At 37.4% G+C, this 18,308-nt stretch overlaps 6 protein-coding genes across 6 annotated transcripts; 2 read left to right on the top strand and 4 right to left on the bottom strand.

Annotated features, from left to right (window-relative positions):
* Positions 1-3: 3 nt before the first annotated feature.
* PCOAH_00034120 (Troponin c-like protein) lies at positions 4-1,469 on the bottom strand (the record flags this gene model as incomplete). Its single annotated transcript, XM_020060206.1, has 7 exons — positions 4-58; positions 174-265; positions 493-596; positions 729-780; positions 924-977; positions 1,223-1,270; positions 1,464-1,469. 7 exons carry the CDS (start codon positions 1,467-1,469, stop codon positions 4-6), a joined length of 411 nt encoding a protein of 136 aa, XP_019915548.1.
* Positions 1,470-2,549: 1,080 nt separating this feature from the next.
* Positions 2,550-4,115, bottom strand: PCOAH_00034110 (Uncharacterized protein; the record flags this gene model as incomplete). The annotated part of the gene is made up of 1 exon (XM_020060205.1): positions 2,550-4,115. The coding sequence occupies one exon, from the start codon at positions 4,113-4,115 to the stop codon at positions 2,550-2,552; it is 1,566 nt and encodes a 521-aa protein (XP_019915997.1).
* Positions 4,116-5,841: 1,726 nt separating this feature from the next.
* Positions 5,842-6,393, bottom strand: PCOAH_00034100 (Mitochondrial import protein; the record flags this gene model as incomplete). The annotated part of the gene is made up of 1 exon (XM_020060204.1): positions 5,842-6,393. The coding sequence occupies one exon, from the start codon at positions 6,391-6,393 to the stop codon at positions 5,842-5,844; it is 552 nt and encodes a 183-aa protein (XP_019915844.1).
* A 636-nt stretch (positions 6,394-7,029) lies between these two features.
* On the bottom strand, positions 7,030-8,300 carry PCOAH_00034090 (Uncharacterized protein; the record flags this gene model as incomplete). The annotated part of the gene is made up of 3 exons (XM_020060203.1): positions 7,030-7,772; positions 8,023-8,080; positions 8,268-8,300. The coding sequence occupies 3 exons, from the start codon at positions 8,298-8,300 to the stop codon at positions 7,294-7,296; spliced, it is 570 nt and encodes a 189-aa protein (XP_019915642.1).
* Positions 8,301-9,595: 1,295 nt separating this feature from the next.
* On the top strand, positions 9,596-10,600 carry PCOAH_00034080 (Uncharacterized protein; the record flags this gene model as incomplete). The annotated part of the gene is made up of 1 exon (XM_020060202.1): positions 9,596-10,600. One exon carries the CDS (start codon positions 9,596-9,598, stop codon positions 10,598-10,600), a length of 1,005 nt encoding a protein of 334 aa, XP_019915790.1.
* Positions 10,601-14,675: 4,075 nt separating this feature from the next.
* PCOAH_00034070 (Transportin) lies at positions 14,676-18,065 on the top strand (the record flags this gene model as incomplete). Its single annotated transcript, XM_020060201.1, has 1 exon — positions 14,676-18,065. The coding sequence occupies one exon, from the start codon at positions 14,676-14,678 to the stop codon at positions 18,063-18,065; it is 3,390 nt and encodes a 1,129-aa protein (XP_019915878.1).
* Between the last annotated feature and the right edge of the window lie 243 nt (positions 18,066-18,308).

Genomic DNA, 18,308 nt, shown 5'->3' with positions numbered 1-18,308 from the left:
CCGTTACTTGTTGAGGAACTCCTTGTAATCAATTTGGTCCGCCTCGTTGCACAGCTCCCTAGCAGTGTTCCAAAAAAAAAATGTATATATAAACATATTTATATAGTTAAACTAAGCTAACGAACCTTTCATTGCGTCAAAATGGAGAGTCCACTTCACCGCGCCTTACGCACCTGATAATTGTATCCATTTCTGCATTGGACATTCTTGACCCAACAGTGGTGAAGAGTGACTTAAACTGATCCTTGGAAATTTTGCCTGTTTTCTTTTTTTCACGATAAAAGAAAAGTAAAAATGGCATATGTTATAACTACACGTGTGTTGAAATTGTTACTGTGAAAATATGCGCATGATTAGGCAACAAAGGAAGGCGCACTGCATCTTTCGTTTTTTATTCCCTCCCTTTTTTTTACAATATTTAAAATTGTTTAGAATCTCCAAACAGTATTGCAAACATGGGAATAATTAAGCATAAAGTTGAGCAGCATTTACATTAACATCGTAATGGTTAAATACGTCGACTAATCCATCCGTGGAGACACTAGACAACTTCACTTTTTCGCAAAACTTTTTTATATTTGACAGGGAACATATTCCTACGAGGGGTGGGTAAAATGTAGTAATGGAGAATGGGATGTGTAAGGGGCAGCTACTATAAATTCCTTTTTTGTCAATCATTTGCAAAATATATTTAGAGGTGATCACAACTTGTGTGCTCTTTTCCCAACCGTTGGTGGCGTGCATAAATTCGTCTATGTCTTCCTTTGAAGGGACATAACCCTAAAGGGGAAAATGGACTCAGGTTGAGGAAAGCTTGTCGGGAGTTGCACTAATTTGAAGAGTTCGCTATTGGCGGCGTTACGCTCGAAAATATCTCTTCAAACGGATGGAGTCAGTCCGCTGCATCCTTTTTGAAGACTTACCAACTTGTACACAATCTGCAGGGCGTTCTCTATATTTACATTTTTTGATCCATCCTATACAGGGGGGGATAGTTTTCCAAAAAATGGGCAACAGTTTAATCACGTCGAGGCAAAAAAAAAAAGCATACCGTGAGGGTGCATTGAAAAAAAGTGCACTACAAATGTAGACTAAATGCGTTCACTACAAACGTATGAAACTCTGACACTATTCCACATGCAGTGCTGCTATCATTGCGGGTGTGTTTCCTTTTGAAAACCCATGGGGGATGGGAACAATAAGCATGTTTCTTTTTTTTTACAGATAATTTATTAAAAAGGGAAGTTAGCTCAACTTCGTGCGCCAGTTCCTGAGTTGCGTTAGAAATGGGGAAAAAGAAAACAAAAAAATGAGGGACACGCCGTCACAATAGACACGTGAGAGGAACCAAGGAAATATAAATAAATTCGCACATTGCACCACACAGTTAAACATAAGATACGCGCTTCCTACGCATGACTAGCATGCGCGTGCGAACCCTCTGTGGGAGTATTAAAAGGTACCTCCATTGTGTCAACCTTCCTCTCGTGTAATGTGCGATGTTTGCGTGGGAAAATTTCCCTCCTCTGGGTAACCACTACAAGACACCACTCAAAGCATAATAACTGACCAATTCAGTTTCTAAAAGGAAATTTTCACACCTTTTCTACTGTGAAGCAACACCGAGGGTGTATCCCCAACGACAAAAGTGTGTTTCCGCTTTCTTATTAGAACATCCGCATACACTTAACGTATGCAATATATTTACATTGCGTTTTCGCAGGAACGTTTTTGGAAAAGGGGTGGGTAAAGACCCAAGAGGTTTACGAAAAGTTTGTATCGATCTAATTAACAAAAAAAAAAAAAAAAAAAGGAAACTCACCGTGCAGGCATACACACAATATGTGCGCACGGATGCAGGTGTAACTATGCACATATGCAGTAAAACTTGTGCACGTGTTTACACTTATACGCTAAACTAAAGGCAAAAACAATTACTCTTATGGGGTAGAAATAATTAAAAGTTGCAGTTATGCTTATATAAGCTAAATATTAAAATCAAACATAAAAGGGGGATGAATAAATAAATGCATGAGCATATGCGTGTTCATATATAAATATGGGTGAACCATTTAATAAAAAAAAAGCAAAAATATGAAAGCACCATCTCCTCAAAAATTTTGCAACCCATAAAATGGTACACTGAATGTGCGCTGTTTGCATCTGCGCGTTATACAGAAATGGAAAGAGGTGAAAGAGGCGCAACTCTTCATATAAGAGGCACAAAATAGATATATATGTCTCGAATGTGCCTATCGAGGGGGTAGTAATGACACGGGGGAATCATGTGGGTACATACACGAAATATACACATTTGTGAAAAATGAATTAAAATGGAGTGCTTGGGGTCGAAAAAAAGAAGAAAATTTGCAAAGGGGCATTTTGCGTGAAAATCTTTTTTTTTCCAACTTGGTCCACACATAGAATTAATTTGGCTAAAAAGACTTCAAAAAAAAAAATGGTACACATGGGGTGTGTGTGCCATGGACCTATATAGGTGCGCTGCGACTTCAGGGGAATCCTCCCGCCCATGCACATGTGCAGACACCCTAGGAAGAGTAGAACAAAATATAGAGGGACAGAAAGAAACCCAGGAAAAAGAAAAAGGAAGATGCAGCTTCCGCTTGATACGTTTCTGCCTGGGTTCTATTGTCACCACCACCGCTTTCATAAAAGTAGGGCTCTTCCGTCATGTTGGTGTAGGACATTCCAAAGGAAAAAGGGTTCACCCAAACGCCAAAGGAAGCCCTTAACCCTAAATTGTTAGAATAGCCATTATTTCTCCTAACACTTTCTTTCCTTTTGGGAGTGGGTCTAGGTTCTTCCGTATTCGAATATTTATGTTCTGTGCTATTTTTTCCCCTTCCGTATAGGGGTATTACATTTTCCCTTGAAACTTCAGCTTTGCAGACAGGGCAATCATTATTTTTTTTAATCCAAGCGGAGAGACATAACCAGCAGAACAGGTGGCCGCATTTCGTTACCACCGGGTCTCTCACGTCATCAAAACAAATGTTACATTCGAATGTACTTCTTCCATCATTTTCCGACGTTGTATTTTTCTTGGCATTTGTTTCCGTTTTGTTTTTTTCCTCCGAGGTGTTATTATCATTACTCTGTTCTACATTTTTGTTTTCTTCATTGATGGTGCTTTTTTCATCCAGTTTGTTTTTTTCTTCCTCATTTGTGCGTTGTTCATTTTTTTCCTCAGCTTTTCCATCTGCATTCTCTTTATATATATCATCTTCAAATCGGAGTTTTTTGTATTTTTCCTTTACCTCACTACCCTTTATCATAACGTCGTTGTTGTGGTGTGTTTCCCCGTCTTTTGCCTCATCGGTGTTAGGCCGCTCTTCTCTGGTTACCTGTTCCATGGGGGCATATTCTCCTAATGTGTTTTTACGGTTCACTACGTTGTTATAATTCCTCCCTACAGTAACGTCATGGGAGTTGTATGTACTCTGCCAATCGGTTGATAGTATCCTCCTTTGGAGGTTCGTTTCTTTATTGACTTTTTCGCAGCTGCTTATTCGCACTACGTGTGTAGAGGCGCTATTTGCAGATGCGTCCCCTCCGTTAGCTGATAATGAACAGCCAACTAGGGAGTGATTTTCCCCTTTTTCGGGGTTCACAATTTTTATCTCCTCTCTTTCTACCGCTTTGGAATTGTTACCCTCATCGTTGTCAATATCATTATGCTGTGTGTTACTTTTTAAGAATGACAAATCTTCCCTTTCCTTAAAATGGCCCATGTTATAGGAGCTTATTTCGCTCTCTTTAGCATTGTCTGGGGTATTCTTCTGAGGCGTTAGTTGGCTCTCCATTTCATCCCCCCCTGCGCAATCGCCATTTTTATCGCTTAAACCTATGGACGATATTGGTGAAGCGTTTTCTTCGTTTTCATCATTTATTGCGTCATTCGGGTGGGCACTCTCCGAACGCACATCGGCCAAGCTTTCTCTTTCTCCCTTGGCAATTAATTTACTTTTTATGTCACAGAGCACCGGTTTTGCAGGCTGAATGTTGTTGTCCTTCCCCTTGAGGAATTCCTCATTGACGTCATAATCGTATATTACATCGTACAGCGAATCATATTCGTTTTCTTTCTCATTCATTTTTGGGCTTTCGTTTAATCATTTTTAAAAAAACAACGTGGCTTTTTTTTTCTTTTTTTCTCTACCTTTTGAAAGGAGTTATGTATACATATTATATATGTATGTACATTCTTCCTCGTTAATTAGCTCGTTTAAATGCGGAATGTTTTATTTTTTTTCTTCTTTTCTCCCTTCCTCTGGTCTAATTCAGTTAAGCAGTGCGCTTTTATTACGGAAAAAAATGAGTTACGCGGAAAACACTTCTTCGCGCTTTTGTATACTTTTCCATTATGGTATACGTGAGTGGATCCTCACAATGCAGAATTGACTGCTTTTAAACTCAAAAGGGTAAAATGATTATTTTACAAAAAAAACAAAAGCGGTAAAAAGAGGCTAACATGTATATAATTGTACACGTCTCCGTATTGAATTTGAATACATTTTTCCTTTCATACATAAATGAAAGTAATGCATATTATATAATATGTCCCTCGCGGATGTCAAAGCAGAACGCATTACACGAGGGGAAGCGAAAATTTTGACTCTTTTCCTTGAACTTGTAAAAAATGATAAAAATGCTGCTTTAAATACATACAATATTTCTTTTTTTTTTTTTTTTTTTTTTTCCTTCTTAAATCTCAACGCGCATTTAAAACAGAATATAATAAAACATGAATGTAATATCTTTGCATTCCCCATCAAAAAAAAAAAAAAAAAAAAATTGTATGTATTATGTAAAGAGCGAGTTTGACACAATAATAATTTCCTTGCACCTTTTTTAAGACAGTTTCCGTAAAACAATAAACAATTTCTTGATTAATTTATATATAGACTTAAATAATACAAACATAAAAGTTATAAAAATGCGTGAAAAGTGTTCTTTTCTGGAAAAAAAAAAACAGCAAACTTTTGAAAAACATCCTTTTTTTTAGCGGCGTAATTATTGGGTGGGCCGCCATATATGAACAGCTCGGTTATTCCAAAGTAATGTAGAAAAGAATTTGAAACCCGTTACACCTTTCAAGTGGAGATCCTGTTAATTTGTTATTTAAAAAGTGAGAACATTTCCCAAATGAGTTTATTTCGAATTATAAGGCGGAACGCGGGAAACTTATATGTATCATCATGTATACACTACACATCCGATTGGGGTGTCAGTAAACCACACGATAGAAGAAAAACATTTTCACATTAAAGAAACGAATTACATTGACATATTAACGTTTTGAGAACTGCGCTCCAGTGTTTTTTTTCCCTACCAATTCGCAGCATAATGCGTGCCTTATTTGCATATATACGTTTAATGGGTCCCTGGGGGCGGACAAATATGTTGGACACATTAGTCCTTTTATATTATCCATCGGTTATACGCACATCTGCTTAATATTTCATACGAATTAAAATAACAGAAAAAAGCTCCCCCAGAATTTCTTCATTTTGAACGTAGACATGTTGTTTTCTGCCAACGATTAGACATAATAACTTTTTTCCGCAGATTAAAGTTTCTTCTTTGGGAAAATTGCTTTTGTTTATACAAATGATGAATGTACGATTGTGTTTCAAAATTTATGTTAAATGTGGGAATGGTAAGGGGCAAAAAGCATGCACATATAAATCATATATAGATATATATGTACACACGCACAAATAACGCTAATCAGTGTATTTTCTACGAAAGTACATTATTGTACAAAAAAAAAAGAGGTGATATTTTTCAAATAAACAAAAACAAAAAAAAAATATACATTCAAAACTTTTTGGACCTTTGCAACTTTTCAATAACGGCAGAAAAGGCTGCAAAACTGGCACACCCTCCAACCATGGAGGGTATCCCTTTTTTGTACGAAATAGTAGCTCCTGTTAAGCAGCCAGAATATAACGTATTCGTTATGTCATTTGCTGCTCTAATTTTTTGTAAGGAATTTTCATAAAAAGAGAATAAAAATCCTATTTTTGCAAAATTGAGACAGGAGCTTTTTATTGATTGTTTAAACAAATGAAACTGTTCCTTCATCTGTTCCTTGTAACTTAAATTGTAATCTATATTGGTTGGTTGCATACTAAAAAAAAAGGCGCCAATTAAAACACCCACAAATCCTCCACCAATGCCCATTCCGATACATTTGGGGAGAATTCCCTCATTTAAGTATGTGTTAACTTTTAAAAATATTTTCTCCTGATCAGTTAATTCTTCTCCCTTTTTAAAAATTTTAAAATTTATATATTTGTCATTCAGCAGAATGTTATTGTTGCGTCTGTTTTGGTAATTGCTACCATTGTCGTTGTTATTTAAATTCATTTTGCGCTATAAGGAAATTTCACGGTGAGCTTCGGCAACGAACGAGTTTACATACCTTGTAAGATAGTTTCGCTCGATCTGTACTGTATTCCTTTTGCTTAATTTGGGGCGTTCTTTTCTGGCGCATTGGGGGATATATAAGTGCTTGCTACTTTTGTTTCTATATAAATTATATATTAAATTTTGCCACTTCCTGTGGATTCGAACTCTATGCATATTTTACATTTTTCGGAAATTACAAAAAGGTGTTTTTTATAACGAGGAGGAGAAAGTTCTCATTTTTAAACAAGAAACAAAAAAACAAAATAACAAAAAAATGAAATTTTTTTTTTTCGAGTTTGAAAAAAAAAAAAAAAAAAACAGTGCATTTGCCATATCTACATTTTTCTTATGTGAATGAACAACTCGCTCCCCGCTCATAATCCATATGGTGGTTTTTTAAAAGAACAACGTTTTTCTAGATTCCTTTAGCAACGGTTTACGGTTTAAATTTTTTTACAAGAGATATTTAACCGTTATGTGGACCATTTGAATGTTTGGAAAAATGAGCATACACACGTTTTATCATTTGACGCGTATTTTTTTTTTTTTTTCCACGTTCACACGGGGATTTTATTAAAACAACTTTTCCTTTGCGTAAAAGTTAGCCTTTGTTCAAAATATCCTCCATTTAAAAAGGGTACGTTTAAAGGTGTTACTTAACAGTTTTTTCCAATCGAGGGATGCACATGGGCAGAATATGTACACGCACAAGTGTATGTATATATATATGCACATGTACACTTTCATGGTAACACTTCCTGCGCGCGTTTAGAATAAGACACATTCATGGCATGCAGGTGAGGGTGCGCGCTTTTCTATCCATATACCATATCATCAGCAGCAAAGTGGTATGTTACATTAAAACGTCACAGAGGGGTGAAGTAAAAAACCGCTGGCAAGGTTAAGGGCTGCATCTCTGCTTAATAACATTTCGACAATTTTAAGGGCAAATTCGGCAGCAGATCCTGGGCCAACAGAGGTTATACAGTTCTTCGACACGCACACTCTTCCCTTGCCGATATGCTTGAAGTCGCTTTCGAACGATGGGTATGCTACTGCTTCAACGTCATCAATTAGGGAATGGCGATGTAGGACAGTTTCGGGTGCTGCACATATGGCCGCATAAAATCTGTTACTACTTTTCTGTTCCTTCAGCATTTTAATAACGGTTGGACAATTCGATATTGCGTTCGATCCTTTCATGCCTCCTGGAATGACGATTACGTCGAAGGTGTTATCCTTTACCTTGTCAATTAGCGTGTCCGCAATGACAACATTCTTCGACTGCAGGCACACCTTTTCTGTTTCTTCCACGGACGCTGTTGTCACGCTGATGTCTTTCGTAAAAGGAGGAAATACATATATGTAATTGCATATATATATATACATACATGTATACGGATGCGAAAAATGTACCCTTGCCATATACACATATGGCACACCACACATAACATTGTGTTTGCCCTTCTATGTGTAGCACTTTCACTTCAGTTTTTAAACAGAGAAAAAAAATAATTCGTCAGTTTTGCAACGCGTAATAAGCATAAATGCCGCTGCGAGCTTACACATGTGGAACTTTTTCCTTACTTGCTCTCCTTAGCACATCAACCGTTGTAATATATTCCACATCTTCGGATCCTGATGCCTATGGAGCGAACAGTCGTCAAAAAGAAAAAAAGAATGACGTGAGTCATGATGAACTAAGAGGGGACGAATTCGCCAGGGCTATCATCCCAAATGTGCACGAAGGGTCATACTAATAATGTAGGTACGCACACAGGAGTTCAATCAGCCAACTTTTGTCAACACAGAGCGAAATGACAATCCCTTACCACTACAACTAAGGCTGTTTTTTTTCCGCTCATGGTGAATTTATACGATATAAGGGGGTACAGGGCTTTGCTTGGCAAAATGTACGTAAAGGGGGGCAACTTATAAGTATACTAATAAATTCAAGAGGGCAGTTGTTCCGCGTAGGAATTACAAAATGGCAGTTTCTATTTGTATCAAAAAGGGATGTTGCGCTTTCTTATATGTATTATTTAAAAAATGCCATCTTTTTTTTTTTTTTTTTTTTTCTTTGCACGTTCATGTGACTTCCTATATGCAATGCGAAAAAGTAACCTTCAGGGAGCGTAAGGCATAGCACCCTTGAATTGAAGGGGCATACCATATCCATATGCCCATTTTGTATACATGCGCATGTGCAAAAGAATTCTTGGGTGGTGGATTCACCTATGAGGATATAAGAAACCCTCCTTCATAGGAGGGTATAACCCAGAAGAAAAATGTATGCAAAAAAACACGGAACAAAAAATAAAAACAGTTGCATTTGTGGGGAAATACTGCAGAAAAAATAAGAACATAGAGAACGATACAAGTTCCGTTAAAGGACACATTTTGATATTTTGTTTCCTTTTTCTATAGTTTGCTTAAAAAAAGTGTCCTATATGTTAATCTTAAAGTTTGTTCCTTATGTAGAGTGACACACAAGTGAACGCCACACACGGGGGCATAACATTTTTTTTTTCATTTCCTGTCAATGAATTCTAACAAAATATGGCATTATTTTGAGCCATACTTTGGCACACTTGTACACATTGGCTCAGCGCAAATTGACGTAGAGCTATTTTCCCCTGTCATATGCCCCGTGTAACATCGGAAGTTTACAAAATGGACGCTATACAGGGTGGGACCTTTCAGTAGACCCCCTTTCAAATGTGCTCAAAATATTCCATAGAGGAGGAATAATTCCTACCAGGGCGTAAAAATGGGTGATTAAAAATATTTTGGAAAATAGTGCATAAAATAATTTACACACACAAGCCGCACACATGCGCATGGCATGAATAAATGAACGTAAGTTAAGGAAGAGAAGAAAGCCATAAATGTGTGAGAAAAATCCCCGATAATGAAAAAGCAGCTGACGAATTATCCCACTGGAAAAAAAAGGGCCACATAGATAGGCATGTATATGTATGTATATATATATGCACGCATATCTATGTAGTTGATTTTACGCTAGCCTGCACGCCTGCAGACGCGAACTTAAGCCCTGTGAAAGGGGAGAAATTCTGCCAATTTTAAGAAAAAACGAACATATTGGAAGAAAGCTATTTCCAGAAAGAAGAATATATCTAATGAAAGACATCTCCACAAGATGAACAACGACGAAATAAGTTGCGCAGAGGAGGACGTGAAAAACAAAAAGGACAACAAGGTCCTTTACATGCACCAGGTCTTAGAAAGCCAATTCGATAAACAAATAAAAGAGGAACAAAATATCTATGAAAGAAATGCCGATTTAAGAAAGTACGAAGATTATATTTCCCAAAAGAAAAAAAGGGCTTTCACCCTGGGGGCCATTGATGGAATAGGTGGTATTAGCTTCCTAAATGCCCCTATGATGAATCCAGAAAATGCAAAGATTGACCCACCCATTTTGCAGCTACCGTCGGCAACCAACTTGATAAAAAATGTGCACGTAAAAGTCCATTTTGACAAGAATATTGACAGGTCGTACAAGTATAGGACCCAAAATAGCAACAGGGACATTATCAGGAATATGAAGCCGATGTATTCCCTGCCCGAGAAGGTGATGACCTATTATATGCACGAGGGGGGCCATTGGCGGGCCGAACAGAAGGGGGAGCGCGTTAAGGAGGGTGTTGTGGAGGATGTAAAGGAAGAGAATAAACTAGATGACCCGCAGATGGACAATATTCCGGACGACTGTCCTAATAGCAACGCAGACACGGAAACAGACACCCCCTGTGAAGACACACAAATGGCGTGCTACCCTAATGACACGTCCGACATAGCATTTCGCGGAGAGGGCTACCAAGTAAGAAGCTGTCACGTGTCGTCAGCACCCGCTGAGGACAAAGACGCGATGTGGCCAAGGGAAACGCAAATGATGCCCGCAAAAGCACCCTTAAAAGCACCCTCAACGAAACTGGTGAAAAAAAACGAAGAGCTCAAAAATATCGCCAGTACTGCAATCACATCTGCGGAAAATAAGACCCCCCCAGATGACACAAACAGCACGAAAGTAGACAAAAATTTGGAAAATGAAGACCAATTGAACTTTTTTAAACTAAATCAAATAATGTCACCGACATTAACGAATGCCCTTAAAATGTTGGCGGACGACGCTTTCATTTAGGTGCAATTATTGCTCCGAAAATTTCTCCTTTCCCTTCTATGGGTGTTAAGGACGGTTCGGTTAGAACCCCCCTTTTTTTTACAACTTATTTATCATTGTGCCTTACCATTTGCTTGTGCTCGATTAGCTCAACTTGGTATCTTATTTTTTTTTTTTTTTGTAATTTTTTCACCCCCGAAAAATGTAGTAACAATATTGGTAACTTCAATCCAGGTGCGCTTACTGCACATTTTGAGGAGTGCCATATTAACATATAATATAAAATGTACACCTGTGGTAGTAATAATGCTTGGGGAATAATGACACAACTGATGCTGTGAGGAGTGCACGAAATTACGACACAGCGCAGTGAGTTTCCTCAGATGCGGTTAGCACTTTTGGAAACAGAACGGATCGTAAAGTAGGAGAGATACATTCAGTTTCCCCTCACAGTTAAACGGTTTTAATAATTTTAAGCCGCTCCCCCTCCTTATGTGAAGATGTGCGCCTTGCAATGTGTGCGGGAAATAGGGGGTGGAATGCTCTTCTAACTACAGGGTATAATACATTGGCTAATTTGCGGGCGCAAAGCGTATAGGAGTAAAAATGTATAGACATATATGCGCATTGCTCCCCCACTCATTTGCATCATTTCAACGTACCAAGCAGAAACGAATAAAAAGTAACGCAGATAAGGTATAACCATTATTGCGGTTGTTCTGAGTTTGCCTTTGTAACAATGTAGAATGGACTTGAAAGAAATATAATAATGTCATCATTCTTTTCTTAGGAGAGTCATACAATCACTTTTCTTTTCAACTTTTAGTCAACACCAAAGGTGATGCTAGAACGCCTTTCACATCTCTCCCCAGTAAACAAGTTGGCCTCTCCCTACAAAATGGCCCCCAATTTGTCGTAAAGTCAGAGGGGCGAAATTACTACATATAAAACAACTTAGATTTTTCCCTCATCTTTCCACATATCGTCGTTCTTAAATTATTCTCAGGAAAGGAATGGATTTTTCAGGGTAATTCTTTTATTTGGGGAGAAAGAACAGTTTACTCGCATTTTTCGCTTTTTATTTTTTCGAAAGAACCGTTCTTTTTTCACGATTCTAACACCAAGGTGAATTGATCAACAGTTATGCAAATGCGAAAGTGGGTAATTCATTTGATACTACCATATGGGCATGCTAGTATATATATTGCTTTCTTGTGAAAACTGTGCGGTATATGTAGATCAGGCAAATAGTGCTGCTCGACCTATGCGTATTGCGGAACATAGTTTACGAACACTGCATTTTATATGCAGCATGTCGGAATGGGACGAGTACCCTTGCACGATCATCCGAAATGAATGCAAAATGCTGCGCCTCTTTTTACCCCTTAGCTCCGGATGGTATATAATTCCCATTCGGCACTCTATATTACATGCACGGAGTTATATACATATGATATATATTATTATATGCAATGCATGCCATATGCCGCTGCCCCTTCAAGCAATTTCTTCTCTCCACTATTTAATATCATCCCTTAGGTAGGGCGCAAATGCATATATGTAATGTTTAAAAAATATATATCTTGTGGTAGCTCCTTTTACGCAAGCAAGGCCTTCCTTTTTTTCACCTTACGTTGCGGTTACTGCTTTATTTCCACGGTTTAGGGTAACGTATATACATAATAATACTGCAAAATGCGCATTAGAGCAAGCATATTTTTTACATATACATGTAACATACGTATAAAATGCATATGCTTTTATGCGTTTATTTCCTAGAGGAACATATTTTTTCACAACTTATGAATGCAAAAGTGGATTGAGTTCCATAAAGAAAAAATTAAAGGAGCGAACGAATTGAACAAATAAAAACATTTTACAAATCTAGCCGCCTACCAAGCACATTTGGCCATTTTAGCAATTTTACCCATTTGCCAATTTAACATACGGAACATATCCCAAACATATAAAGTATATATACGTACTCAGTATGCCGAGCGTTCCATTTAGCAAATTAAATGAATTAAAATTGTGTGAGTTTTTTCCCTAGCTGGCAGATAAAACGCGTAATTTCGTTTTATTTTAGCAAATGTTTTTAATTTAGGGAAACGCCAGCCTCACTTTTTTTTTGCCCCCTTTAAATGCGCCAAAGTACTCATATATATATACGTATACATATGCGTAGTAATACGTCGTACAGGATGCATACGTATGAGCTGTACGTGTAGCACCACGCATACCAATACGCATACGCAGCGCAGATAACAAGTGAGAACTTTCACCCCTTCCTTCTGTTTGAGCGCCAAGTCAGCGAATAGCAACTTCCCTACCTGCATATACAACACGCGCACATATGCACCTATGCACATATGATAATGGCACTCGTCATGTATGCATCGTATGGATTATGAACGATGTATGGGTAAACCCCTGCTTTCTTACATGTACACCTATACTCATGTGATAAGTGCGCACGCAGGCTATGCAAATATATTATGACATTTTATATAACATTGTATATGTGCTTAATACGCTTATATACTTTCTTCCCCGCCACGCATATAATTTTACATTTTCACATTTTAGTGTTGATTTTTCATCCATATAATCCATATATTGGAAGCGCCTCCTTTCTTCCATTATTGAAATTAATTTCATTACATAATTATGTATATGCAGTATATTATATTTGCTACATGTACATATATCACATCCGTCCCCCCCAAATGGTGCGTATGTTTCTTATTTAATTTTTTTTTTATTTAAAATTTTTTTTTTTTTTTTCACAATTTCAAGTTTTAATTAAAATTTTCATAATCTTATAGAAATTATATGAAGGAATTTTCATTTGTACACGCCAATATATATACATGTACGTGTTACATATATTTTCATATGTAGCATTTATATGCATAGCCCATACATGTAAATAGTGTTTTACGCTTGGCTTTTCCCCCGCACGGCAGCGAAGTAGTTTATGTGTCATTCCTTTTATGTGGTCCACACGCGTATGCCCGAGCCAGTGACGAGCAACGAACATATACATGTGCGTGTCGTGTATCCCCCCACAAGCGCATCCTGCACGCGAAGCGTAGAAATGCATTCCGTACGTAAATGCATGTGACAGGTTCCTCGGCTTGCTCTGTGCTATGCTTCTTTCATTCCGCGCTGCAAATTGTGCGCCGTATATTTTGCGACTTGCATTTTATACCCTCTGTTTCGTGCCTCATATATTTTTCCCCTGTTTTGTGCCTCATATATTTTTCCCCTGTTTTGTGCCTCATATATTTTTCCCCTGTTTTGTGCCTCATATATTTTTCCCCTGTTTTGTGCCTCATATATTTTTCCCCCTGTTTTGTGCCCTCCATTTGTCCCATTCATTTTTCGTTTTTCATTTTTTGTTTTTTATTTTTCGTTTCTTATTTTTCGTTTCTTATTTTTCGTTTTTTATTTATCGATTTTTATTTATCGATTTTCCCCTTGTGTCCATTGCGTTTCACATTTTTTTAGATTTACTTTTGAAATTTGTATTCCCCCCCTTGCGTATGTTTGCCCCAAAACATAAATTAAAAGCGCTGCCATCCATTTATAGGCATACATATGTGTACCCATTTATGTTATGCCCAAATTCATGCCTGGAAATGTACATGCGTGTGCTTACATGAGTATATGCCTATATGTATATGCCCACATGTGTGCTCCTACATATATATACACACCTGTAATTAGATTGTTAATTTAATTTAATTAATTTTCCCAAGTGTATGTCCGTGTGCATGCTTCTGTTTTTTTTAAATATTGTGAAAATTTACAAGTTTTTCGTCTTTGCGTTTTTACATTTTTACCTCTTTGCTTCTTTACATTTTTACGTGCCTACTTCTCAACATTTCATACGTGTGTTCTCTGTTATGACCCCATTTGTTAAAAAAAAAAAAATACGCTTACGTGTAAAAGTGCATGTATAAGTGTGTACATACCATGCGTAAATATATGTAAAAGCATATACGTACAACGTCGTGAATATATTATCCTCTACCCAACAACCCCCCCACACTGCAACTCCATCTCTAACCAACCTACATGTGAATGCAAGAAAATGCATAACAGCTGTTTGGATAATAACAACTCGTACATGGAATGGAAGCCAAACGAGAAGATATACAAAACCATAATACAGGCGCTGGATTCCTCATGCAACAGTTCGAACAACAGTGTCCAAATTGAGGTGACCAAAGTTTTGAAAGACCTAAACGAAAATGTACCAGATGCAGCTCTCTACCAACTGCAGATCTTCTTGAACAAACAGGAGAAAAATGACGTAAGGCAAGTAGCAGGGTTGTTGCTAAAAAATTATATAAACTCAAAAAATAAATTTTTAAATAACGAAATTTTAAAAATAATAAAAAATGAAATTTTCAAGCTGGTGGAAGATGAAGTTAAAGAAATAAGGAGTACTGCAGGTTCTGTAATAACCACCATATTGACAAAATACGAAGGGATAGATAAATGGCCAGAATCATTATACAACTTATTGCTACTGATTGAAAGGGGGAATAATGATGTAGTGGATGGAGCCTTCCGTGCTATAATAATCATAATTGAGGACGAATTAATGAATAGAAAAAATGCAGATTCTTTTTTCTTCCAATTTTGTAAAACCCAATTGTTACAAAAGTTATTTGCATATTGTGCGCCACAGGAAAAGAGTATAAAAAAAAAGTATGCCGCCGAATGTTTAGATTTGTTTATAACAGCATCTTGCTTCACAACTAATGGAGTGTTCAATGATTATTTCCCGCAGTTATGGGAATGCCTAGGATTTCTAGCCTCCGAGGAGGACACGCAAATTTTAAAAATAGTAGTAACCTGCATGACCGTCATCACGGACACAAGGTACTCTTCCATATTTAACAACCTAGATGCGATCATACAATTTATGGTAAACGCCACAAATTCATGTGATAGGAAGGTTCAGTTAGAGGCGCTAGAATTCTGGCCCGTCTTTATAAAAGATAGAAGCTACATTGCCTACTCCAACTACAATAATAACAGCAAGACAAATGACATGAACAAAGTAGACAACAACTACATAGATGAAAATGTGTACAAGAATATAAACGAGTTACGAAATGAAGCGTTAAAAATATTAAAAAATTATTTGCCATATCTGTGTAAAATATTGGTGGACAACACGGTGTATACTAAATGGGATTATCTAACCATGGATGAGTCCCACTTCCAGAATGATAATGCTAATGTGCCGGACTTGATCCAGGACATCTCCCCAGAGATGTACAACAATAGTAGTAAAAATAACGACATGAACGCGCAACAAGTGCAGGAAGAAATGAAAATGAACAAAATGAATAACACCGACAGTCATACACACATGGGGAATAGTAACTCCCCCAATGGAAATATGAACAGTAACAATTTAAATAGCATGGGAAGGAGCAACGCGGGAATGATGCAACCGCAGGATCAAGCAAATAATGGCGACCATATGGATGACTATACCGATGATGAGGATGAAAAAAATGACGAAATGACGGCCAGAACGTGGGGTAACGATTGGACCGTAAGGAAAGGAGCTGCTTTATGTCTCGATTATCTATCCAATGTGTACAATGACGAAATATTGGAGTTTATCCTACCACACATAGAAGAGAAACTAATGAGTGACAAATGGAACATAAGGGAAAGTGCAGTACTAACCCTAGGCGCGATAGCGAAAGGGTGCATGTATAGCTTATCCCCATTTATACCCAAAGTGTTAGAATATTTAATAAAATTGTTAAACGATGAGAAGCCCCTAGCGAGAAGCATCTCCTGTTGGTGCGTAACTAGATTCTCATCATGGATATGTCACCCAGACAATTGCGATAAATGGTTTGAACCAGTTTTGTTAAATCTGTTAAAAAGAATTCTTGATACAAACAAAAGGGTACAAGAAGCAGCTTGCTCTTCCTTTGCCAATTTAGAAGAAGACGCGTTGGATTTACTTAACAACTATCTGCACGAAATTGTCCACACGATTCAGCAAGCCTTTCAAATATATCAAGCGAAGAATTATTTCATCCTCTTCGATGTCGTAGGCACATTAATAGACAGTGTGAATATTGTTAAAGAGAATAATGACTTGGCCCACGAAATTGTTAATTCGATTTTATCCAAGTGGAACACCATACGTATAAGTAGCCCATATATTATAGCCCTAATGGAGTGCATGTCCTGCATTACTAGTGCCTATGGAAAGGATTTTTTAAAATATGCAAAAAATGTTATAAGGACGTGTATCAAATTTCTGGTTCTACTGTACATAGATTTAGAAGAAGAGATAAAATATTACTACAGTAAAAAGGCAGGCAATACAAATTCATACATGGTTAATAGGAACAACATTTCCATGACTGCAAGTGAGTTGCTAGCTTACTACAAAATTAGTAATGACGATTATTTTAACACGCTTAAAGATATCGACTCCATTTCTCCTTCCAAGAAAAAAGACCTTATTGAATGCAGCTTTGATTTATTGTCCAGAATTTTAAGTGTTATTAATTCGAATATTATGAACATTATAAGCGAAAATGAGTTTAATTTTATCCCCCTTGTGCATAAATATTGCCTAAAGTTTGAAAATATCAAATTTGATGGGGTGCTAAATAACAAGCTAATGATGAACCAGGGCTTCAACAAGATGGTCTTCTCCCCGGAAGGAGGAAACCCCTCTTCATCGTCAACCACGTCGATCGTTAAAAATGGAAGAATAGTAATTGGGAAGGAGGAACAAAATGACGAGCGCACAGAATTGGCAAAACATTTTTTAAATTTTGGCATACTACAATCAAATTTTGCCCTCATAGGAGATATTTCGAGATTTTGCGCCCAATATTTAATACCCTACTTGAATGACATTATCCCCTTTCTCATTGCACACATTGCACATCCGTCTACGCCCGTGTCGAATAATGCCAGCTGGGCCATTGGAGAAATTAGCATACACATTAACCCGCAATACATGGAGGTGTACGTGGATGAAATAATTAAACAGCTTATTTACATTTGCCAGAATTCAAAGTATCACGGCTGCTTGCTACAAAATATATGCATAACCCTAGGAAGGTTATCCTCCACCTATCCCAAGAAAATCATTTTCTATTTCCCCCAGTTTTTAAAAACGTGGTTAAAAATTATGTCACATGGGACACAGGAAAATGAAAAAATTAATTCACTCAAAGCTATTTTGGAAACGCTCTACCTCAATCTAGACATCGCTGCGGAAAACTTACAGGATATTACTTACATCATACTTAAGTACAAGTACGTATCCCAAGATGTCAACAATTTTTTTCACCAGTTTTTGGCCACCATGAAACAGAAGTACCCCACTCAGTGGAAGGGAATTTACAGCTCCACCAGCGACTCCCTGTCCTCCCCCATCCCCAGTGACATGTTGAGCGATTTGAGCGCACGCTTTAATTTATAGCCCCCTGCTTGCACATGTGCAGATATGTATACATTATTGCACATATGTATGCAAGGTTTGACGCGTTGCATCGCAGCTGTGGTGAACACCGGCACCTTCCTGTATTACAACCATATGAACTTCATATGTACACAAACAACACGTTGTGTGCACATATATCTGCCCAGTAAAACTTCATACACACGTACATGCGCTGCTATTTTTAACTCGTTTGAAAAACCGACCTATTTCACCAGAAAAGCA

Source organism: Plasmodium coatneyi, chromosome 11 (assembly GCF_001680005.1).
Source record: "Plasmodium coatneyi strain Hackeri chromosome 11, complete sequence".
In the NCBI taxonomy this organism is placed as follows: domain Eukaryota; phylum Apicomplexa; class Aconoidasida; order Haemosporida; family Plasmodiidae; genus Plasmodium; species Plasmodium coatneyi.
This window is presented reverse-complemented; position numbering and strand designations above follow the sequence as displayed.